Source organism: Rousettus aegyptiacus, unplaced genomic scaffold (assembly GCF_014176215.1).
Source record: "Rousettus aegyptiacus isolate mRouAeg1 unplaced genomic scaffold, mRouAeg1.p scaffold_m13_p_6, whole genome shotgun sequence".
Lineage (NCBI taxonomy): Eukaryota > Metazoa > Chordata > Mammalia > Chiroptera > Pteropodidae > Rousettus > Rousettus aegyptiacus.
In genome coordinates this window covers 76,272,029-76,296,996 of record NW_023416309.1, presented here as the reverse complement: position 1 = coordinate 76,296,996, position 24,968 = coordinate 76,272,029, and the positions used below count along the sequence as shown (strand labels likewise).

General features: G+C 52.0%; 1 protein-coding gene and 1 pseudogene across 7 annotated transcripts in view; both read right to left on the bottom strand.

Moving 5' to 3' along the window:
- Positions 1 to 9,932, bottom strand: part of ATP2A3 (ATPase sarcoplasmic/endoplasmic reticulum Ca2+ transporting 3) — a 39,651-nt gene extending 29,719 nt beyond the window's left edge. For 2 of the 7 annotated variants that reach the window (XM_016138821.2, XM_016138825.2), the window contains exons 1-2: positions 9,647 to 9,932; positions 192 to 209 (exon numbers count right to left, since the gene is read on the bottom strand). In XM_016138821.2, the coding sequence (XP_015994307.1) occupies positions 192 to 209; positions 9,647 to 9,764 (136 nt within the window). In that variant the 5' untranslated portion in view covers positions 9,765 to 9,932. Of the gene's footprint in view, positions 1 to 191; positions 9,586 to 9,646 lie in introns of those variants that run through there. The other 5 variants (XR_001596194.2, XM_016138822.2, XM_016138823.2 and 2 more) reach the window with 3 other exon arrangements.
- Positions 9,933 to 22,757: 12,825 nt separating this feature from the next.
- LOC118604652 lies at positions 22,758 to 22,876 on the bottom strand (annotated as a pseudogene).
- Between the last annotated feature and the right edge of the window lie 2,092 nt (positions 22,877 to 24,968).

Sequence of the window (24,968 nt, the reverse complement as noted above, 5' to 3'; positions counted from 1 at the left end):
CAGCCTCAGAGACGAGCCGGCCCATTCCCTCCCTACTCTTCAAATAGGGAGAGCCCAAGGCCCTGAGAGGTGAAGGTGGGTGATGCTATGGGGCTCAGCAGGTCCTCACTCTGTCACAGAGGGGAGGACACAGTCTGACAGATAACAGCCCAAGGACGTCGCCTCACAGCCCACCCTGTCCCAAGCCTCACCTTCCTCGGTTGGGAGCTCTGCGGGATCCAGCAGCCACAGGAGCCATGAAGAGACAAAAGACAACTGAGTTATGCTGTGGGGCCTTGGAGAGGGCTGAGCAGCCCCTCCCCTTTGTGCAGACGCAGACCCCCACAATGGTCTAGCCATGTCCCCACAGCTCTCTGAGGTCACAGAATGGACCCCCCACAGCAAGGTATCCTCTCCCTCAAATTTTGAACCTTGGCTCAGGCTGCCTCTGACATACCTGCTCCTCCAGGACCACTGGAACGAGGGGGCACAGCCAGCCCCCGGAGCCCCACTCTACCTGGTGGCTTCCCCTGACACGACCCCAGCAGCAGCCAGCATCCTAGGCAGTGAGGAACCCTACATGGTTCAGCTTCCAGAAGTTGAGTCTCAGCTTGTCCCCTCTCAGGTCCTGCATTCTACAACAGCTCAGCGAAGACCCACTCCGTGCACCCAGTACCACCCAGATCCACAGACCAATTTGAAGAACAGTGTTTTAAAACACCACCAGGACCTGCTGTCACTTTGCGGACTCCATCTTTATCTCCTACATTTCCCGAAGCACTTTTTGTTCCTGGAGGAGCTGGCTGCCTCGCTACCTGAAGTCTCTGACTCCTCTTAACAGTCTACAGGGGAGGCAGGGCAGGAATTCCTGCTATTTCACAGGTGCAAGAACTGAGGTTCAGAGTGGGGAAGCAGCTTGAACTAGGTCACACAGCAAGTAAGTGTCCGTGTGGGTCTGTGGGAAGGGGCAGGAGCTAGGATAAAGAGAGTGGACTCCAATGGGCTTCTCTCTCCAAAGGGCAAGCACAGGCCCTGCTGAGGCCTGTCTGAGGCTCCTCCCAGACCTAGCCTAAGCGAGCCCTTCTTCTTGTCCCTTGTTCCTGAGGACTCCAGGCCAGCAGCACTGGCATCACTTAGGATCTTGTTCAGACTCTGAGGCCTCACCCCAGGCCGACTCTCTCATCCTCCTCCTCCTTTATGACACAGGTCCTTGCATCATGCACCTGTTCTCGGCTTGAGTACCCACAATCAGTTTTTCCTGTGGGGGCCCTGTCCAGACCACCTGTTTGGAAGGTCTGGGGTCTGCACCTGGCAGCTGAACTGTGGAGACTATCAAGCGGCCCATTGGACTGCAGGAATCCAGGAGGGAAACATATAACCTAAAAATACACTTTCTAGCATTTTCTCCAAAGTCCTATTTTAGGCAACGGCTGACATTTTCCGTGGAAAATGTAATCTCCAGTGTCCTGCGTTGAGATTAAAATCAAACAGACTTTTTCCTTCTGATCTATTTAGCTGGAGTGAACAGGAAAGGCGGGGGGAGGGCCAGGCCTGGTTTCTGGGCCAATTCTCCAATGGAGTAGGGTCCTTCAGAGGTCATCTCAGCCATGCCCCAGCCTTGGCATAAAACAGTGCCAACCTGTGGGATACATCGGCCTGCTTCTGCTGAGCTCTAACTAGGAAACTCCTAAACCCTTCACTTGTGCAGGTATCATTAGAGTTCCTGACCAAAAGAAGAGTTTGTGTGTAAGTCTCACCTGAACCCCACCTGCTGTCTCCCTCACCCCTCCATGAGGCACATAGCCCTCAGGCCACCGTATTACTTAGGGCATTCTTTCTGAGCAAGGGTGAGGCCAGGGGTTGGGACATGTGTCGTGGGACACACAGACGAGCTGCAGTCCCCGCAAGCTGCGCTCTGCCTGCCTCAGCCGGTCTCTCCAATTCTCCTTTTCCTATCCTTTCACCCAGGTCTCCCATTCTCCTGTCTGACCCACATGCAGACCTCAGAATCTACTCTTTGGTGGCCATTATGCTGTTCCCCAACTACGGCAGGTCCTTGAATAACATCATTTTGCTCAATGCTGTTTCTTTATAACGTTGATAAATGCCACAGGAACTTCACTCTTGTTTATATTAATTAGCCTGCGATAAAACCGATTTTGTTATATGTAGTTTTGTTGCAGTTCCAAGAACCTATCGACAAAATTAAGTGAGAACTTACTGTACTTCTGATTCTCGCCACCTGTGGGCACATAGTAGGACTCCCTTTCCCAGCCCCTGTGTGAGTTGTGAAAAGGACATGCATGAGTTCTGGCTGAGACATTGAATTGCTGGTGGGAGACTCACCAGAAGGGTGTCATCCAGTAAACCTTTCTGTGATGATGGAAGTGTCCTAGAGATGCACTGTCCAATACAGGCACCACTAGCCACATGTAGCTGTTGAGCACTGGGAATGTGACTAGTGTGACCAAGTAGTTAAATTTTAAATTTAATTTAATTTTTATTCAGTTAAATTTAAATAGCCCCATGAGGTTGGTGGCTGCCGTTTTGGACAGTGCAGGTCTCGAGCTCTTTGTCCCTGTGAGAAGGTATCTATCTGCTCTGTGAACCTAAGTCACAGAGTTTGGGAGACACAGAGCCCTCAGATGACCTGCCACTGACATACATATATACAGTGTGTGAGAGAAATTATCTCTATTGTTTTAAGCCATTGAGATTTGGGAGTTGTTACTGCAGCATAACCTAGTCAATTCTGACTGATACAACCTTCTCCCCAGACATGGCTTCTACAATAGGGCTCCCCTTCCATCCCTACCACTTTCCCCAGGGGAGGCTCAGCTAGCCATGAGGTCACAGCAGATGGCCTGCTCATCCTGCACATGCATATGCATGTGCTTCCGGTCTTGTCTGCGCAGCTGTTACCCTATGGGGCTCTGAGCCGCATTTCGAAGATGAAGTAGCCACTCCCACCCTGAAGGGCTACTGTGAGGATTATCGTTAATATTAATAATATTTACTGAGCACCTATTATGTACCAAGCAGTGTGCCAGGTGCTTTACCTCCATTATCTCCCAAGATAAAAGGGAAGCCGTTGTATCCCGAGCACATAAGGCAATCTAAAGTAGAATTACAGCAGAACAATTAGTGTTCAGTGTGCCAGACGCTATGCTAACTCCTCATGTGCATTACTCTCTTGTAATTTTCAAACAACCTGAGAAGGAAGATACAATTCTTATTCCCATTTTATAGAGTAGACAACAGAAGTCCAGAGAGGTTGAGTGACTAGTCCATGGTCACACAGCTGGGAAGTGAAAGCGATAGGATGTGTTTTGAGCTCAGGCAGTCTGGCTCTCAACCCCCTGCTCAGGACCTCCTGCACTAACTCCTAGATTGTCCTACCTTCTGACCCAGTCCCTTTTCCTCCCCCAGCCTAGGACACCTGAAAAAACTTGGTGTCCCATTCTGATTGTTGGGCTGGATACCCTCATCCCATCAACTAGCTCATCCCTCTATTGTGGCGCCAAAGCCACCAACCAAAACCATTCCTGTCCAAAAGGCTCTGCTGTCCTCACCAGGGACATTCTGGGGTTACTAGTCTCTGCTCAGGCCTGGTCTGCTTCAAACTGCAATCCTGCCAAAACCCAGAATGACCCAATCTCCTCTCACATGACTGAATCCCAGGGCCACGGAGGGAGCCTAGAGGATAGGAGAGCACCCTCCCAGTCCCCCCGCCCCAGGCACCCTGCAAGATGCTGGTTCCCCCTTGTTCCAGCCTTGTCAGGCTTCGTGTGGGGGTACTAAGCCAGTTCCTCTCAAAATGGCAGCACTGAGCCCTCGGTAGTGCCTGACGCCCATTCATTAAATGGGGAGAACGCCCTGCCCTGCCCACCTCTTGGTCTGTCCACGGGTTGCACAGGCAAAGGCAGGCGCTGCTCCCTTCCATGCAACACGCACTGTTCTGGAATAGTAGACCTCTGGCCCTCCCACACAATGGCCTCTCCCAGCCAACCCCTGCTCTGGGTCACTGTTGCCAGACTGAGCTGGCCCGTGCCCACAGGTGCCTGATGTAGGGCTGGCTTAGAGGGGCCTGGGAGTTAGCCTGTGCATCCTATGGGGCAAAAGGGGATGTGATCAGAGAAGCTTCATAGCCTAGAGCAAGGAGTCTAGTCCTGAAGACCTGAGTTCAAATCTTGTTCTATCACTTGGTAGTTTTGTGACCCCCTCCTTTGTGCCTCAGTTTCCCTATCTGCATAATGGGGATAATCACAGTAGCTAACTCATAAAGTTGGTGTGAAGATTAAATGACATGCTATGCATAAAGTGCAGAATATGCACAGCATATAGTAAATACACTGTAAACATTAGCTGTACTAATACTTATCAGAACATAAGATCCACGACAGTAGGACTTTGTTACGTGCAATGTCCCCAGCACCTGGAACAATGCCTGGTGCACAGTAGGTGCTCAGTAAAAATCTATGAATGAATTAATGACCCTGCCTCTGCTAGGCTCACAGACTTTCAATGGTTCTCCTTGGCCTGCAGAATAAAAACCAACCTTAGCATGGCTGTCAAGGCCTTCCTGGATCTGCCCCAGCCAGTTCTTCTGGAATCACGGACATATGTCTATCCGTCTGCCAGACAAGCAAGACACCTCAGGATTGCCACCAGCTCCTCTGGTTTTGCTAACACGTTTCCTCCTCCCAGATTTTGCTTGGGCCATTACTTCTGTGCAGGGTGCCCTTCCCCATCTCTTCATCTAAACCCTAGCCTCCCAAGAAGACTTCCTGTGCAAGCTCCTGCCCCTTCTCTCACCAGTCATCGGTATGGGAGCTGCCCCACCTGACCGCGGGCAGGGGCTGAGTCACTCTGAATCCACACAGGGTGTGCAGAATTGTTTATTCTGTTGCCCCACAATTCAGGCCAGAGCCCTAGGCCCATACCCCAGAGCCCAAGAAAAGGAGGGTGCAGGGCCAGGGCTGCCCCCAGGCCCCAAGCACCATCTGCTCCCCTAATTCCCCCCTCTTGACTTCTTCATTCTCATAACGTTGGAAACTCGTATTTCGCCTTCTAAATGTCACTTCCAGCTGGGAGAGGCAAGTGCTTACCAAGGTCTTCCTCAAAGGTAAATTTACAGAGCAATTAAATTGTCACTTGTCTACTAAGGGAGAGGCCCAGCCTGGGCAGACCCACCCAGCCCACCTGGCCCTGCTTGGGTCTCCAGGACCCACCTAGAGTGGAAAACCTGGCTCGGCTCTGCAGGGGGCCTTGGGAAGCGCTTCTCACTCTGCAGGGGCCACAGCCTGCCTGGATGGTCTTGGCACTAAAAAACGCTGGTGAAGGCTTTGCTCAGCATCTTTGTGCTGACTGTGCTTTGGGCAGACCTGGTCCTGCCTGAGGGAGCTCCTGGTGCAAGGGGATGGGGAGTTCCAAGGGAACAGGCCTGATGCTGTCCCTGGGAGGGATACTAAGTCTGCCCGACGAGGCCATGAAAACCAGAGTGAAGCCTGAAAGACCTGAAGCTTCCAAATTCCTGCAGTCGAGTCACATCCCCTCAGACACAAGAGTCATTTCACATCCTCGAGCCCCTGAGGGGGCTCAGGACCCCATCTCTGCTCTACTGAGGACACTGAGGCCACAGAGGGGCAAGTCTGCCGCAGGTCACCCAGACAGTCAGCCACTCAGATCTCACTGCCCCCTCCATCCTGACTGGCCTGACTCCTCCTGGCCTGGTTTCTGCGGGCTTCTCAAGAGTTGAGCAGCCACATGGGGCCTGTGCTAAGGCTGACACTGCTAGTGCAATCCAAATCTGGGCCATCCCTCCCACGTGGCAGCCCTGGGGCCAGCACACCCACTGCATAGATGGGCAGTGAGAGGTTTAGGAAGGCGGGCAGCCCATCACATCCCCCCTCAACTCCCCTGAAATGGGACCACCCCCAGAAACCTCCTAGCTCTTTCTTGACTCCCACATCACTGGGTTCTCCAGGCCCCTTGGATATTGGCCCATGTGGAGGGACATGCCCAAACTAGTCCTTCCTCTTGCTTCGGCTCATGTCCAGCAAAGGTGATGAGAAGCCTATTCACGGACACAAGGAAATGAAATGACTCCTAAATATACGAAAAAATGCCTAACCACACTTGTAATGTCAGAGAAATGCGAAGTAAAACCATGAGAGGACACTTTTTTTTTTTTTTTTATCAGATTAGCACATATCAAAACATCCAATAACCTCCTGCATTGGTGAGGTGGTGGGAAACAGGCAGGTCAACTGGTGAAACTTTACGGAGAATAATTTAGCAACAGCTATCAAAAGTTAAAATACACATGCCCTTTGATCCAGCAATTGCACTCCTTTGTTGATCTTTACCAGTGTGTGAAATGATGTGGGGACAAGGATATGCCTCATAACATGTGACAGCAGAGGCTGCAGACAACCCAAGTGCCCATCGAAAGCCAGGGTGAAGAAATGCTGGGACAGCCACGTGACGAAACCCTTCGTAGCCACTAGGAAGCCCATAGATGTTCCACATAGAACCATCTCCAAGAGTGATTGTCACGCGAGAAGCAGGGGGCAAAATAGCACTCACGACCTGCTCCCTTTCGTGTAAAACAGATCATAGATCACAGATCCGGATGTGTATGTGTGCAGACTATCTTCGGAAGGAGACCCAAGAAACGGGGACACTCGGAGTAAGTGGGTAGGGACAGGGCTGGGGAGACTTTACTATATACTTTTTTTACCCTTTCGTACTGTGTGCACATTTTTATGCCAAAAGTAAATTGAGAAGATGTAGAAAGCCTCCCGAAGAAGCACTCAGTGCCCTGTTTGGGCCTCAGAAGATACATCTCTAGGGCCTTGTTTGGGACAGGTGGTGCTTTGCGTGTATGGGGGACTCCCAGCTGGCTGGCATACTTTATTCACTGACAGCACTGCTGAGGGCCCCCCCAGCTCTGAGAAGGGAAGAGGATAAGAAGGTGGGAGAGTGGGATCCCCAGGCCCTGCTTCCCTTCCTCCCTCCTGCTGGCAGAATTTGCAAACTTCAGGACTTAAGCAAATGACTTCCTTGTGGTTTCCAGTGCTAACGACCTTGCAGGTGCATAGACTCCTGGGGTAGAGGGGACACTAGTCCCTGGGGTGTTCCCCTCCACCTGCAGGTCCCACCCACCCTGCCACCCAGCTTCTGGCCTGGAGCCAGGCCCAGCCTCTTCTACTACAAGAAGGGATGGTTGGTGTACTCGAACACTCACAAACAATACTACGACATGGGTCCTGTTGTAGCCTCATTTATGATGAAGAAAGTGAGGCATTGAAAGGCAGAGTGACTTATCCAGGATCGCATAGTTCTGAAGGGGCAGAGCTAGGGTTCAAAACCCAGCCAGCCCTATCCTAAAGGCTGCGCCGGTTGAGACTAAAGGACACCATACCTCCTCCTCAGGCTGGGGCTGGGTGGTGAGAGCATGCGGGCAGGAAGGGGCAGCTGGCTCCCCTGTCCTCACCTGACAATTTCCAGAGCTCTGAAAAGCTTCCTAATTAAAAGTCATCAGTGACCCAAGGGAGGAGCCCTCTAGGGCCCTACAGGGGCTGAGGCCAAAGCTGGAATAGCTCCTGCCTAGCTGACCCCAGCTCCTAGCACAGCCACCAACACCAGGATCCCAGAGCCTGTAGAACCTGGGATCCCCTTGTACAGAAAGAGAAAGCGAGGCCCAGTGAGGGGCAGGCAACCAGAATTAGCTCTATCACTTGCTCTGTGACCTTGATCAAATCATCTAACCTCCTGGTGCCTCAGTTTGCCTCCTCTGTAAAATGGAGGTGACAACAGTTGTTTTCATAGAGTTGTTTTGGGGAAGAAATAAGAGATGAAAAGTGCTAAGAACAGTGCCTGGCACTGAATATTAGCTTTTATTATTACTACCATCAAAGCACAGGAGAACCAGGGGAGCCTTTCATTGGCCCCCAAAATTTTCTAATGCACATCCCTTGATGTCTCCCTAATGAACCTCTTGCCCCAATGCACATCTACCCCTTTGTGGACCTACACACACCAACATCCTTATCTATCACCTCACACAGATGCTCAGTGGCCAGGACACCCGCAAATCCTCTCACCCAGATAAAACAGCATGGGGAGAACTAGGGGCTCTCTCCTTCAGCCAGCCCCTCTTCTGCTGGACTGGTGCAGATGTGAGGGCTAGAAATAAGAGGGGTGTTGGCCAGGGCAGAATCTGTGTGATTCTGAAGGCAGAACCAAGGGCTGGATCTCCATTTTCCCTGGGAATCAGGACTCCCAAGCTGGAGACCACAGCAGCACAGAAGAGGTTGTGCACCCCCAGACTGAGGTCAGGGACAGACCTGCTGCCCTGCTCTCCTGTATCAACGGCACCCTCTCTGCCAAGTCACTAAATGAGGGATATTAAATAATATTTATCTCCCTAGTTCCTCCCACAGCACAACTAAATATAGCAACTAATTTTTTTGAAAAAGGATTTCTGCTCCAGAAAGATAATATTTATATAAGAGGTGGTTTTTATAAACCAATACAAACCCAAAGCTCCCTTTCTGACAGCTCTTCATAATTTTCAGCCCAGAGCACCTCAGGCCAGAGCACTTTCCCTTCTGGTGGCTGGGAATCCTGAAAGGGTGAGGCCCCAAGTCCTGAAAGGACGCAAGTCCAGCCTGCTTGGGACAGAGGGGACATTTCTCTGTGGACCCCTAACACTTTAGGGGTGGAGGAAGAGAGTGGCAAGTCCTGCCTGGAAGCAACTTGGGGAGAGGACCTTTACACCTTCCACTCTCACAGGGCCTCTAAATGTGCCAGAGTGACATCTGGACAGTACCTGGCACTTGCTGTGGCCTTCGGCAGATGAAGAATCCCACAATCCTTTGAAGATGAGGAGGAAATACCTCTCCCACCCATACAGCAACAGCGTGAAGGCTTCCCCCTTTCCCAGAGATGGGCAGGCACCTCTCTGGGTCACCCAGGAAGGAAAGGCCTCCCCAGGCAACTCCCTGAGTGAGGCCTTGAATCTGCTACCCCTAGGGAGGTGGGTCTCCCGCCTCAGCAGTTCAAAGCCCCCACCGACCTCTGCCAGCCACATCCGCCTGGGGTTGCAGAAAGAGGAAGACCTGGGGGTGGGGGTGGGGGCACCAAAGCTACCAGCTGACAAGCTGCACCTTCTGGGCGTTTTATTGAGCCCTCAGGGAAGACCCTGGCCTCAGAGTCCCTGGCTAGTCCTTCGCTAGCCGATCTCAGTGTGTGCACCTGCACGGTGCCGGCGGGCTGTAGTAAAGCGCGGGGATCCAGCGGGGACCGCCGATGAGCTAAGGCTTGAAGGAGTGGGTGGGGCCGGGATGGAGGTGGGAGGCATGGAAAGGCAGGTCCTCGGGCCTGGAGGAGGGGGAACGGGGAGCCGGAGCCAGGCTTCGGGTCTCCGAACCCGGGACCCACCCACCCCCTGCGAAGGTGGCCTCGCAGCCCCGCCGGGTGCCCCAAGATCATCTGCAGAGGTTTCCGGAGCCCTCGCTTCCTGCCTGCTCGCGGAGGCCGAGAGCTGGGGGTGGAGGCGGGAGGTGGGAGGAGGACCGCTCCGCGGCCGCGGGGCTGGGGGGAAACAGACTGCGGCGCGCGCGGCCCCGCCGCCCCGGCCCAGCCCGGCCCGCCGTCTCACCGTTGGGGCCGTAGCGCTCCCGCGCGCTGGTCACCTGCGCGGGGCTCAGGCCGCCCTCGGCCGTCACCGAGAAGCGGCGCAGCACGTCGGCGGCCGGGAGCAGGTGCGCCGCCTCCATGCCGCCGCCCGCCGGGCAGTCTGCGCCGTCCGCACCGTCGAGGCCGCCTCTTCGAGGGGCTACTGCGCAGGGCGCGGGGCACTCGGGCCCGGGCGGGTGCCGCGCAAGGCCATGTCTGCGTTGGGACCCTCCCCGACGGCAGTGGCAGCAGCAGCCAAGGCTTGAGCCAGGATGCTGCGCCCCAGGCTCCCTCCCCGGGGCGGGGCGGCGCGGGGCCCGCCCCCGCACTCACACCCGTTCCGGCCGCCCTCGGAGCCCGCCGCCCCGCCCCGGCAGCGCCCTGGGGCGCACAGGCCGGGACACCCGCCCATTCTGCAGAAGAGAGAATTGAGGCCGCTGGCGAGCAGCGCACCGAGCTTGGAGACGCCGAGTTCTTGTGCCTTGGCCCCTGTCCTCAGAGCTCGGGGCGCCCCCAGGGACCAAGAGCCTGGGCGGGCTGCGGAGCACGGGTCTCAGAGCTACGTTCTTTTGAGCCCTCCAGGGTTCCTGGGAGGTTGCAAAACAGAGGTGTCCACAGAGGGGCTTATTACCCCCAACTCGAATTCTGCAAACCCTGGGTGAAAGGGAACTCAGAAGCCTGTGAATAAGCATGTCTCCTCCGGAAAAGATTACCCGATGGTTTCTTCTTCTTTGGATGTTTGTGCTTTCTTTATTCTTTTCCAAATGTCCAGTGCTTAGTGGTTATTCCTCAAACAAGCAGAATCTCTAACAATGAACCAGTATATAAGAAAGTAAACCAGTCTTGTTACCTTAGACATAGGCCCTCGCCCCAGCAGGAAATGTAACTGCCAGGGTGGGGGTGGGGCTCCCTAGAGAGGCCTGAGGGATAGGGTGGAGGCCTCTGGCCAGGGCCCCCAGGGAGAGTGGCCCTGGCCCAAGGAGGGGAAGGCAGAGGAACGCTCCTGCCAGTGCTTCCTGAGCTCCAACTGCCCCAGGGGTGCCAGAAGGGGCTGCAGATCAGGGAAGCAAGCTGTGGAAAGGCAGAACCCTGTCACCAGGCCGACAGGAGGAGCAAAGAGAACAGCTGGCTTGGCGCCCTCTCCAGCTTGAGGGACCCAGATCCTGACCTCTTCCTTCCAGAGCTATATAGTGCTCCTCCTCTGTGTCCCGTTCCGTATGCCTCCTTGAGCACAGAGACACTCAGAGATGACTTGGATTGACCAAATGGTCCAGCCTTTGGCTGCCTTCAGTGGGTGATCCAGACTGACTCCCAGGGCCTCAGCCTGTGGCTGTAGAGGTAGGGGAATGCTGGTTTCCTGGCTGTGGCTCCTTCCAGCCTGACATTTTAGATCTCAAGTCTAAAATCTCTGGTATTTCCACCTTGTCTCTTTCTTCTCCCATCACTACAGTCCATAAAGACGGCCCCACCTGTATTCCTAAGTTGCCCGGAAAAATGTTAGCCAAGGCTAGGTGGGGACAGAGCCGGACAGCTCCCTACTAGAGACCTCTCTTCCAGATACGTGAGACCCTCTGCATTCAAGCAGCTGGGCACCCCTCTACTCCTTCCCCACGTACATATCCTGGGCTCTGACTCCCCTTTGCCAACCCTAAGCCTCTCCCACCCCGTCCTACCCTCAGCTGTCAGTTGGTATTTGCTAGAAGAGGCCAGAAGTTCTGTCTGTTTGCTCTGGCAGGCTGGCCTGTGTTCCCTTTTCCTAGCCCACCCCACCCCACCCCACTCTGCCTCCAAACCACCGTAGGCAGGGTGAATAGCTGCCAGCAACTATGGCTCCCACCTGGCAGGCTCATACACTTGTCAGCATGCCCACCTGCTTGGCTGCCCCCATGATGTCTTCTGGGTGTCCCTCCAAGCTCCTTCAGAATCACACACAGTCATTTCACATTCCAACTGCCTGTCCAATTGTTGGTATACCCCCCATTATGCCTTCTATCTGTACCTGGGCAAACAGCTGGTAGCCAGAATGACATAGTCACAGGCATGCTGTCTAAAGGGAAGGTCTATCCTCCTCACCTTCCACCTGCCATGTACTGAGAGTTCCTGGCCTGGTACCCAGTCCCAGCTCTCTCTAACTTCCCCACAGGACAGATGGTGGCAGAACTTACCACCTCTCTGGCATAGGGCATACCTACCCACCTTACTGGAGGGGCCCAGAACAGAGCATTGGTGGGGGTGGGGTGGGGGGTAGGGGGTGGGGGTGGAAGTAAGTCTTCCTTGGAAAGATTTAGACACACGAAGAAGAGGATGTTACAGATAGAAAACCAGCCTGAGTTGAAGGTGGGAAACCTCAACTGTGTGCCAGGGACAGAAATTCAATCTCTCAGCATGGCTGGATCATAAGGAGCATGAGCACAAGAATCAGGAGGATAGATAGGAGAGGCAGAGCTAGGATACTGAGAAACTTGATTGCCCAATAACAGCCTGGATTTTGTACTGAAGGTTTCTTAAGCAATGAAGACATGAGGTCAGATTTGCCTTCTAGAAAAGCTTCCAAATGGAAACTGGTGTAGGGAAGGAATTGAAGGGGAGAACAGAAGTGGAAAGGGCCCTCCGATCATTCTAAAGAAAAATGAGGAGATCTGGACCAAGGAAGAGTGGAGCTGCAATGCACAGGATCTGGTAATGTGTTAGATACAGGGATGAGAGAAAGTGAGGAGTCACAGCTAACTCTCGAGTTTCTGGCTTCAGGAGCTTGAGTGGGTGATGGGGACTGCCATGAGATGGGGAGCAGCAAGTTGAGCTGGAGAGAGAAGTCAAGGAGTGTGTATGGGGCCAAGTGGAATGCGAGGTGCCTAGAGGATTCCAGGTAGAGGCATCTAAGGGTAACTATGTGTTTGGGGCTGAAGAGAGAAAGCTGGGAGGCAACTTAGCTGCCCATGGAATCCCTGGACCCACCTGAGTGGACAGGGGAGGGCCCTGGCCCAGGGGTTGTTCAGTTATAGGCAGGTGAGCTGAGCCAATCAGACTCTCCCTTGAGAGTTTAAGCATTAAGCTAGAGAGTATATCTGAGGCCTTGGCTGCTTAGGCCAGAGTTAGAGCACTAGAGTTATCTGAAGTACAGCAGTGGGAGAGCAGAGAGGAAAACCAAATCCACGTGAAACAAGAAATTGGGACAAGATACCACATGGTGCCAGAGAGAGAGGTAGCAACAGAGACTTCCTAATGACTCCCAAGTTCCTCAAGAACCTCACTATACCTCTGCCTTTGGCTCCCTCAGATTCCACAAGGTACAATTTTGTGCCCTTCCCATACATCTGCCTTTATTACGGTTCAAACAGCTTTCTGTCTTTTGCAGCCAAAGGGTTGTACGTGGAAAGAGGCACATAGACCTAGCTTTAAATCTGACCTTGGCCTTTTATAGATTGTATGGCCTTGGGCAAGTCATGTCACCCCTCTGAGCCTCACCTTGCTCATCTGTAATCATTAGTTAGGGTAAGCCAACTGCTATAACAAGGTCATCCAAAAATGTGTAGGGACTTAAGCATTATAGAGATTTATTTCTCAGTCACGAAAAGTCCAGAGCAGATGTTCTGCTTGGTGGAGAGGTGGTACTGAGACCCAGCCTCCTTCTGTTTTATGGCTCTGCCATCTTCGACATGGTTCCAAGGTCACCATACTTGTATGTATCAAACCAGTGGAAGGAGAAAGAGCATGGAGGGTAGCAATCAGTATATAAACCAGGAGGTGATGACATCATTTATTCTCAAATTCCCTTAGTTAGAATTTAGTCACATGGCCACATCCGACTGCAAAAGAAGCTGGGAAATGTAGTCTAGCTGTGCTCAAAAAGAAAGCAGATTTGGTGAACAGGTAGTCTTAGCCGTATATAGAGATAATAATAGTTCTCTCCCAGAGTTGATGAAGTAGGTTGTACATCCAGCATTTGTCCTCCTTGCTTGGTTTTCTTTCCTGCTTCAATCCTTATTACTACTGTAGAACCAATCCCATCTCCTAGATACAGGAGTGATCTCATGACTCTTTCCTACCAAATAATGGGCCTACAACTCCTTGGTTACAGAGATTAATTGGTTCAAGATGAGCATGTGACCAGAAGTCAGCCAATCAGAGCCATCTACTTGGATTTTTGTTAGAATATTGGGGAAAATATTTTTATTCTATCCCTAAAGTGGCAGTGAAGCTGGTGTAATGTAAACTTGGAGCTGCTGGCAGCCATCTTGCCACCATGAGGGTAGAATTTGGTTGCCAACGAAGCTACCACAAAAAGAAGCAGCGATGGAGAAAGGCAGATTTCCGATGACATCTATCTGATATAGATCCAGTCCTAGTTTGTTCAGTTATGTGAATCAGTAAATTTCCTTTTCACTTTGGTCTCCACCATGTGAAAATGAAAGAGCTGACCCTTAAAGAGCTGTTATGAGAACTGATGAATGTTGGTGAAGCAAAGTGTCTAGAAGGAGTACGTGTTCAATAAATGGTTTCTGGTATTATTATTATGAGAATGAGAAAGAGGCCTACCGTGGAGATTGAGAAGAAGCTGCTGGCGAAGCAGGTGGAGAACATGGGGCCAAGAGAGGAAGGTTTCCCAGAAGTCCCTGCTGTGGACCTTGTCCTAGAGCCACCTTGGTTGGCATTAGTGCCATGCCCCAGCACCCTGACTGGCCTCAGGCCACCGAAGCTAAGCACTCACCATGTGCTAGGCCCAGGGCTAAGTTCTTGTCATGCATCATTTTGCTGAATCCTCAGAACAATGCTGGGATAAGTTCTAGCAGGGTCAACTTCATGGGCATGCAAACTGTGCCATCGCCCTGGGGCCGGGGGTCGGAAAGGCTCTGTGCTTGGTTTAATGCACTGCTATCACTGTCTTGAAATTCTTAACAATTTTCTCTCTGAACTTGGCCTTCGTAGGTGAAGTCAATGAAGCATATGTGTGAGCAGGGAAGACAGGCATAATATGCTGTCCCATTCAAACAGAGCATTTGTGATGCTCCGTGAGCACAGGATTCTGGTGGACTCATGATGTGTGGGAGTTCAGTGAGACTCAAATCAGTATAAGGGAAAATGTGTAAGCAGAGTAAGCGGGGGTGCTGACAGCCCCAAGAGGCCATGCTTTCCTTCAGACCAGAACTTGCTTCAAATGCAGAAAGAAGGCAGCTGCGTTCTAAGAAACACAAGGGATCATGGAACCCTTCCATACCTTTCTTATTCCCTGCATACGCCAACCGCTTATATTAAAAAATGATGTCCCAGAAGGAAAGGGAAAGATAGGGCAACCCACAGTTTCTTTTCCTGACTCATCAGTAGAGAGTGGGGGTAGGATGTGTGCATATCAAGAAGTGAAATAAAAACAGTTCAGTAAGTGTTGTGCAGCACTTCCACTGTTCTGGTAAAACTAAACATGCACGCATGCGCGCACGAGCTGTGGAATGCAACTTGTGTAATTTTAGTGACTACACAGACGAGTGAAGTGCTCTCATTTTGCATTTAAAAATGGGCATTGTACAAAACAAAAATGAATGGTAAAATTCATGTTAATTTAAATTTTGAATTTTTATTTTCTTAGAAGATTAAATAGCAATTAAAAAAAAAAATCACGACCAGTAAAGACGAGACTGCAGAAGAAAGGAAAAGCTTCATATTTTAGTACCTTTAATGGCACTTATCTCCCTTTTTGTTGACGGGGACCCCACATTTTTATTTTGCCCCCGGGCCTGCAAATTATATAGCCAGCCTTGTTCTCATTTTGTGGGGAAAAAAAGTTTTCCGAGAGTTTCCAAGAGCCTAGGAGATTTGCTCTCAGCTGGGATTCAAACCGAGGCTTGTCTGATCCCAGAGCCCGGGCTCCCAAAGACCCCACCAGCCTGCCCGTCTGGGAGTCCCTCTGAAAGTACAAGATCAATGGGGCTTTGACTGGGTGGAGAAGGGTGTTCTCCTGTATGCTCCATTACCTCTGACTCTCCCTTAATGTAACTGCCTGGGCTCAGGCCCCACCTTCTCTCTTTAGCTAGGCTTTCCAACAGCCTGCTCCCTGGCCTCCCTGCCTCCAGACTCACCTCTATATATCAAGATTGCCTGACTGAGTTGGTGCTTTCTTTACTTCACCCCTCTGCTCAAGAACTATTATCAGCAGCATAAAGTCCAAACTCTTCAGTCCAGCAATCACAGCCCTTTACCAGTTGGCTCCTACTCATATGCAGGCAAAACTGGTCTCAAAATTCCCCAAACTGGCCTTGAGCATTCTAGCTTCACCCCTTTGTTTTTGCTGTTCTCCTGGCCTAGACCACTCTTCCAGCTCCTCTCCCTAGAGTTTCTCTTCACTTTGGAAACTCATTTCCTTGGCTACCCCAATTCTGTGTATTCAATGCTCTTAACTGCGCACTGTTGACTGGCTCTCAATGAAGCCACACAGATCAAGGCCTATATCCCCATTGTGCACAAGAGGAAACTGAGGCCCAGAGAGAGGACGGGACTCAAACAAGGATGAGGAGCCAGGGAGGCCAAGGAAGAGCTTCGGCTGGAACTCCCAGGCCAGGCATCCTGTCCATGTACTGATGGCTTTCCACAGCGTCCAGCTGCTGGGATGCCTCTGCTGGGCCAGGGCCAGGGAGGTCTCCTCCAAGGCCAGAGAGTGGCCTTAGGACAGCCTAGCTTCATGAGGGCTCCACCCCCACCCTAGGGCAATAGTTCAGGGGACAATGCCAGGCCGGAGTCTGGGAGGGTTGGAAGCAGGCGGACCGGGTTCTGATCCTGTTGTTGTCACAGCTTGCTTCCTCCTTCCTCCAGCCTCCTTCCTTTCCTTTTTTCCTTCCTTCCTTTCCTTTTTTCCTTCCTTCCTTCCTTCCTTCCTTCTTTTCTTCCTCCCTCCTTTCCTCCTTCCCTCCTTCCTTCCCTCCTTTCCTCTCTCCTCTCCTTTCCTTCTTTCTTTCCTTCCCAAATGCTTATCAAGGACCCAGAATGCACCAGACACAGTGCTGGGCCCTGGAGAAATGGCCCTTGTTCTCCCTGAGCTCATACTCGAGAATGGAGCAGGTCACCGATCCCAAGTAACCACACTTAGAAACAGACTGCAGGTGGCCAGTGGCGTTTTGAGAACATGACAGAAAGGGGAGATTTCTTCCAGTCAGGGAGATCAAGAAGCGACACTTCTGCTGAAATCTGAAGGAACAGGGGAGGAAAAGGTGTTCCAGGCTGAGGGAACAGCCAGGGGAAAGTCGTGAGTCCTTAGAGGTGCCTATCCATCTCTGGGCCTCAGTCTCCCTGTCTGTCAGGTCAGTGCAGGCTGTGGGAGTGGCTGAGCCAGTGGCCATCCTTAGAGAAGTCAGAGATGCTGGGGTTGCCCTCTTATCACCCCATTTTGATTTGTAAATGAGTTTGACTCAAAATGCAAATGGCCCTGGAGACTTGAGGATCTCCCTACCTCTTCCCCAGGTTCATGGGGGCCCAGAGGGCAGGTGTCCCAGGCTCCCTAAGACCCTGCTGTCCATTGTGTTAGCTCCCATCAACACTCATTTTGACAGCCCGCCTCTGGAAGGGGGCAGGGAAGACTAACTCCCAGCTGTTCAGGGCGGAGACCCTCATGTGTGCTACCTCTACCTGCCCCCAACCCCAAGTTCTTGTATTTCAATCATTTGGGCTTGGGGACTACTGTTCAAATCCCTGATACATCCCACCAACCCTCTTGGATCCAGGGCCCCACCTGGCCTGGAGCCACCTACCAACTCGGTGCCTCCAGCCTTTCCCTGTCCTCTAAGATGGGGATCCACACACCCTCTCACCTCCCCTCAGCCCTGCCCTCAGGGGGCAACCAGCTTCCTCTGCCCATCACTCATCCTCACCACTTCCTGCCTCCATGTTGCCACATTAGGGCCGCATCTATTTCCCTGCACACAATAAGAAGACCTTCACTCACGCCGTCACCTCTATTTAGAACACCCCTCTTTCAGTGTTCATTCCTACTACTCCTTAAAGCCTGGAAGCCACTCCTCATCCCTGAAGCCAGCAGGGCTCCCATAGCCCTCATGAACCCTCTAAGCCCACTATATCCTGGTGTTCATTGTGTGCCTGCTCCCCTGTCTGTGGACCCCCTTTAGGGCACAAACCTGGCCCCACTCACTTCAGTTCCCAGGAAGTGTAAGAGAGGGTGTTTCAGTGACTGAATTAATGCAGGAAAACTCCAGGGCCTCTTCCTGGGAAGGGAGCACACTGGCCTTTAGGGACCTGGGAAAGTAGAGAGTTGTCAGCACCCGGACAGAGCAGGCACCCAGGACCTCTCCACTAGCCCAAGATATCGGGACCATTGCATTTTGGCCTGAGGGGCCTGACCTCCTACCCCTTGCATCCACCTCTGCAAGAATGACCTGCACAGGGTGGGGGTGGGGGCCTTGGTCCAGGCTACTCGCTCCTCAGCTTCTTGAAGCAACTTCCTGTTCTTGCCCCCTTATCTCCCCGGCCAGGCTGAAGAGAGGAAGTTGTCCCCTCCCTCCCAATGGTGGACAGAGACACCCTCTCGACCTCAGGAAGGGGGGAGTGGATCATGTGAGGGTGCGCCTCCTCCTTCTAGGCCTGCCTCTTCTTGCTGCTGCTACCAGATTCCTCTTCCTAAAGCAACCAGTTGCTATATTCATGCTCGAGTGCCTTCTGTGGCTCCTTATGGTCTTTAAAATCAACTCCTCAGCTTGACAGCCTTATCTGGTGCCCCTGCCCCCTCAGCACCTTAGATTTCGGTCACTTTGACCTGTTTGTCCACTTCTGCTCCAAGATTTCCTTCCTTCCTGTCTTTGCCCATGCAGGGTCCTGTACTGGAAAACTTCTTCTTCTCATCTTTACCTGTCTAAACCCTCTTCACTCTTGAAAGCCAGGCTCAAATGCTGTCTGCTCCAAAAAGTCCTCTTTGAACCCTCAGGAGCCAGTGACCTGTGTCTCCTGAGTGGCCCAGTGTTTGTGTGCTTCTCCATATTTGCCTGAATTCTCATCTGCAGCATTCAGCTGCATGTCACTCCAGGACAGGAGCTGCATCTGAATCATTGCAGAGTCTCCACGGGGAGGCCCGGTGCCTGAAGGCCACATCGTAAAGGTGCCCTCTAGACTGGGAATCTCCTGAGGCTGAAACTGTGTCTGTACCACTCACCATTGCCTCTTGGTGCCTAGCACCCAGTCTGGCATTTACTAGACTCTCAGAGATATTAGTTAAGTGAACAAGGCTCTAGCCAATGCAATAAGAGAAGAAAAGGAAAGGAGATACAAATACTAAAAAGTGAAAGAACGAATGAGTACCGTCACATTCTCGAGCTGTGACATTCTCAGCACAGAATATATTAAGAGTCGGCACTCCCATTGTATGGAGCAGGGTTTAAGGCCCAGCAAGGGGCTGGAGTTTGCCCAGGTCACGCAGCAGGCTGAGTTCCTTCTTAGCTCTGTGTTACTTTCTCTGCCACGGTATCTGGCACAAATGCATAGTCACTCTGCTAGTCCGTGCCTATCAGCACCTTGGCCAATGAGATGAGAGGCCCTGCCTGGCAAGGAGGGGGCTCCAGTTCCAGGCCATGCTTGACCAGTCTGCCTGTAGTGCCTCAGCTGGCAGTGGATTATAAGAAGATAAAACACAAAACCCCTATTTGCCTTTTAAATTGTTATACCTGACCAGCCTTGTAAGCCTCAGGCACAACTTGCGAAGGAATTTGAGACCTGGTACTTGCTTCCTGGTATGGGGAAAGGCCTTTAGCCTGGGGGCACCTGAGGGCAAGACTTGTCTTGGTCAGTCCCTTAGCCTGGAGAGCTATTCCAGGCCCCCGATTCAGCCTTACCCAGAGGGTGCCTCCCAGGCCTGGGGCTAGGCTAGGGGGGCTGGTGAACTTCTCGAACAAGGCTGGGCCCTCCTGGGAGTCTGAGAAACGGCCCACTCCCCTCCGGACCCAGGGTCTCTGTGACGCGGGGGTGGGGCAGGTGGTATCTGGAGCTCACAGGTCCAGGCTAGGAACTTGCTCACACTGCCCACACAGGAGCGAATCAAGATGAAGCAGCAGGAGACCCGGGCCTGCCCTTGGCTCCTGGACCAGCGACAGAGGAAAAACTCAGGTCTCTATTTGTGGGCCCCTCACTGCCTGTAGTCACAGTTTCCCTGACAACACCGGCCCGTCCTTTGCCCTCTCAGGGCCCAGCTGTCCTGACTTTCCCTCCTCGGTGCCCTTTCGCGCCTCTCATCAGCGGTGCCAAGTCCCCGCCCTGGTGTTCCCTGCGTGGCGGCCAGCCCAACTCCCCGGGGATATCCTGTCATTGTGGCCAAGAGCCTCGGCACTGCCTCTTGCCAGGTCAGTCCCAGCACTCTGGGGCCCATCCACGTCCCCAGGTGGGACCGAGAGAGCTTAGGGAAGCTGGCAAAGGCACCCAGATCTCCAGCGTGGCAGAGCTGGGCACTGCGCCTAAGACACCTGGCACCTGGGCCATGGGCAGCCCCTGGGCAGACGCACAGGCGGGGCGCTCTGCCCTCTTGCCAGCTCTTTGGGTGACCTTGGCATGTCCTCTATTTCTCTGGGCTCCCTCCCTGAGGCCGTGGCTTATGGCAGACCCAGCACAGGCCCAGCAGATCAAGGGAATGTGTGTGACCAGGTCCCTCTCAGAGCGGCTGGGTATGCTGGGCTGGCCTTCTACAGTGGGGGTTAGGGGTAGGTAGGAGGGGAGCTTCACTTGGGCTTCATCCTCTGGCCTCAAAAACCACACTCCATGAAAATGTCCAAATTTGCAAGTTGGGTTCCATTTGCCTTTAATTCCCTGGTGTCAGCCCCAGCTTATTTGCACACCCAAATCAGCCTAAGCCCTCCTGGGCCTTTTATCCCTAAAGCCAGCTGCTGAGGTGGAGGGGAGGATCGTATCCTGAAGAAGAATCTGCCTCGGGTACCTCACAGCACTATCTTTTCTGTGGGCATAAAATTGCACCAGTGAATGAGAGCTGAGTGCCTGCTAAGTGCCAGGCATCAGGCTGAGTGCACTGTTCAATCTTCTCAAGTAGCCTTTAGAGCAGGCTCTCTCATGCTCCTACTTTATAGAGTTGCACAATGAGGTAGAGGCCACACAGTTGGTACCTGGGAAGAGCAGGGCTTTGAACCAAGGCCATTTGGCCCCAGAGCCCAAGCTATTAACCACTGTGCTGAGGACAGAAAGAAGAGTGTTTGTCACTTGTCCCAGGTCCCCAAACAGTACAAGGCTGGGCTCTGACGCAAAACCCCTGCTCATGACCACTGAGTTAAATGGTCTAGTGAAAGCTCTGAGGATGGGCCGGGGTCCTTCTTGGCCCCCAACATGCCCTCAGCACCTTCTTCAAGGTCCCTGAGATAGTAATCACCCTTGACTAGGAAAAGAACCCCACCTGAGAAGTCCATGGGCTTTAGTTTTTAATCTTCGTTCTGCCGTGTGGCCTTGGGCAAGTGACTTCACCTCTCTGAGCTGTAAAATGGGAAACAGGTCATCACGAGGGCTAAGTCAGCTATTGTAGGTAGAGTGGTGTGCGTGGGCCTGTTGGGCCACAGATGCTCAGGGCTCATCTTTTGCTTGCATCCACTCCCAGGGACTCAGCCCAGTTCTACTCTCTGCTCCCCAGACACACTCCCTCTGATCAGACTGTCTGTGACCTGACCAGGAAGCTGGCCAAGGGCAATACCCACCCAGATCCTGGAGGCAAGACGCCAATAGGCAGGAACAAAGAATTTTCCATGGCTGTGCAGTTAACGAGGAACTGACACTCTCTGAGGCCTCGATCATTCTTTCACCCTCCACTCCTTCCCCCAGATTTCCATCATTGATATTTACATTGGAATTCTTCCCAGGACTTCAGGAACCCAGCATGGGTAAATGGAAAACAACATAAAAGAAGGGATAGTTGTATTTTAAAGATACTGTTGGCAAGTTTGCACTCTTGGTTTTAAAACATCTTATAAAACAGCGAGTGTCAAAACTGAATGATTTCGTATTCAAAGCAATTCAACTGAGCTTCTGTCAATTGGAAGACACTGTTGAAACACAAAGACCGAGAGGATGTGGTCCCTTCTCCCAAGAGGCTCATGGCTTGGGGTGGTTATACTCAGATAGCAGGTACCTAAGGGCATATGGCAATTAAGAGCACGCTCTCAGGAGACAGATCTGGGATTAAACCCCCACTATTATTACCAGTCAGGTGATCTCGGGAAAGTTACTAAACAGGTCTGAGTTTCAGTTTCATCATTTGTAAAAAGGGAATAAAAATAAGGTTCACTTCAGTGGACTGTTGTGAGTCTGAGAAAATACGTGGCATTGTTCGCTGGTTACCCCACACAGGCGCCCCCTTTTTGCTAACAGAGTCATGATTTTGCTCTAGGTAGCAAAGTGTCCCAGCCCAGTACACGAATCATGAATAGTTTAAGCCAATCACAGCAAAGCCTACCCTCTTTTCCAGCTCAAGGACAGCAATGTGACCCACTTACGGCCAACGAGGTTTAAAGGGAAGTCTGCTGGGGGCTTCCTGAATAAAATACAGAGGATGAAGCCTTTGCTTCACCTGCTTCCTGCCTGTAAAGTGTTAGGATACCTGGAGCTACAGCAGCTATTCTGTGGCCACGAGGCATCCAGCTTGAGGATGTGAAGCCCATCCTCAAGGATAAAATGGAGTGCAAAATAAACTATCTTTGTTCTCAATAACATATAAATAATAGTTTCCGGGATATGAGATATTTAGGGTACTCATAAAAAATACTTAGAGCAGAAGGTTTTCATAAATGTACCATGCTGCTGGTCTTCTAACCTTCACAGAGAAAACCTTTATGAAGCCTCCTCAGGCAAACTTTATCCAACTTCACTCAGTATGCGTTACAGTCAACCCAGACCAATGAGTCAGTCAATCCATTTGTCAAGAAATAAATCTGAGGATGGCCAAGTGGCAGGAGGTTGGCAGAGGGGGATTTTTGGGCTGCAGAACACCTGAGATGACCGATATCTAGAGTTCTTTCTATGAGAGATGATTTATTTTTATTTATTTTATTTTTCAAATTTTTTTTTAGGCAAGGCAACCCTTGGTTGACCTCACAGATTGCAAGGATCTTGTCAGCTAATGCCTGCAGCACCTGGTCTTCCTAGGTGGTCTCCCATCGAAGTACTAACCAGGCCTGACCCTGCTTAGCTTCCAACATCATACAGGATCGGGCTTGTTCAGGGCAGCATGGCCGTAGACTGAGAGATCGTTTTAAAAGCACTTATGCAAAACAACTGGGAGATGGGTTGTCTGCTCCCTTCAGCTGAATGCACCCTGTGATATAGGTCCTTAGCACAATGTTTAGCACGTGGTAAGTGCTCAATAAATGCCAGCCGTGACCTTACAGAGAAGTCACAGCACATGACACATTCGTCGACATGCACTGTGTAGACAGGAAGGGAAAGAGGAAGAAAGGGTACAAATGCTGTGGGTGACTCTACTTGCCTTTCCATTAAATAGGTGAGTCTGCTGTCTCTGAGCATCTCTCAGGACCTTGGGGTGTAAACATGGCCTCGGGTGTGGGCTCCACTGGAGAAACCAAGACTTCTCCAAGGCTGGCAAGAAAGACAGTGGTCTGGAACCACCAAGTGATGGCATCTAGATCCCCACCCCTTTCAGGAGGGTTTCAAGGGTAATTTCACTCATCCTCGGGTTTTGCCTTGTGCTCTGACTTTGTGATGGTGGAAGAAACAAACCTGGGCATTGTGTTTGAATCAGAATGGCTGGAGTTACCCCAGCTGGATGGAAAGGCTGGACAGAAGCCAGCAGACTGAGGGGCTGACACCCTCCCCTGCAGGTTTCCCAGGGAGAACAAAGAAAGGAAAAGGGAGAAACACAGCTCACTTAGAACCTCAGTGATTAATTGCAGTCTTAATTTATGAACGAACTAACGCTGTTCCCTACAGCAGACCTGCCTGAGACTTCATGCAGCGTCCCAGCCTGGAGTTCACACAGGCTATGGGGTGAAACAATTTAACATCTCAAGAAATGGCTGAATTTTACATTAAATATCAGTGACGGCGGGGAGGGTCTGGGACTGTGATAAAGGGCAGCGCCCAGTCGGGATGATTCCTATTTGGGGTCTTGGCTCCCAAGGCTTTCTGGCTAGCTCTGCACTGTAAATATTCCAAATTGTTTTGTTTTGTTTTGTTTTTAACAGGAGGCGGTGTGGTGTGGAGGCCAAGAGCACAGGCCGATGCATTGCTGCTATGGGGAAGGAGGCTGTGGCTCTCCGTTCCTCACCCTATAAATGACGATGCAGTGGAACCCCTGGTATCTGACCTGGAAATGGCTGCCGAGTCTCCTCCTCCCACAGCCACCTTGCACAGGTGGGACGCAAAGCCGCAAAGGCCAGGGGCTTTCCCAAGATGAAACAGTGAGGTCCCGAGGAGGGGAGAGGAATCCGAGCATTGGTGAAACAGGGAATGTTGTCAGCGAGAAGAGAAATGAGGGCAAATGAAAACAACATCTGTTTATACGATGACATTTTCTGCCACAGATGCCAAGAGAACAGCCACAGAATGAGAGCCGTGTGGGAGGGCGATGTTGCTGGCAGCAGCCACACACTCTCGCTCGTCTCTGGCAGGGGTGGGATCTGGCACTGGCTGGACGGGCACCTGTGACAGGGGGACACCCGCCCCAGCCAGGTGCACATGGAGCAAGTTGTTGCTGGGGGAAGTAGAGAATCCACCTGGCAATAAAAGAAAGGTAAATGCATACAGCCTGAGGGTTTCCCCTACAGGCCAATTAAACTAATAAAAACCAGATAAGAATAATAAAACACAGTCTTGTCAGGGCTGGGGGGGGGGGGGGAAACAGGTGCACTGCTCGGCTCTTGGACGTCACTAAACAGTCTTGTCTTTCTAGAAAGCCCTCTAGCCCCGCGCAGTGTGGTCCATGCACTTTGATCTGACCTTTCTTACCCTGAGAAAATATAACCTCTCCCCACACCCCTACCATCACCCGCCTTCCCAGGAAGACGCTGAACAATTTTCAGCTCCAGTTCCATTCTGTGTGCATGTGTTTTCCTTTGGCCCCCTGAGCAGAGTCTGCTCTGGACCTTTTCCTCTGACCCAGGCCCAACCCAAATCTCAGTTAATTCACATCACGGAACCCTGATAGTTGGACAGTAAAGTGCCAAGGCCTGGACACCATGGACCTTGCTCCGCCAGCCCGGCCCATGGGCCCCGGTGCAAATTCTAGCTGTGGCCCTAATTCTAGCTGAGTGCCCTTTCCCTAAGCGGACAGGTATGCAATATGCTAATGTCTGTGAAACCGCATTAGAGCCCTT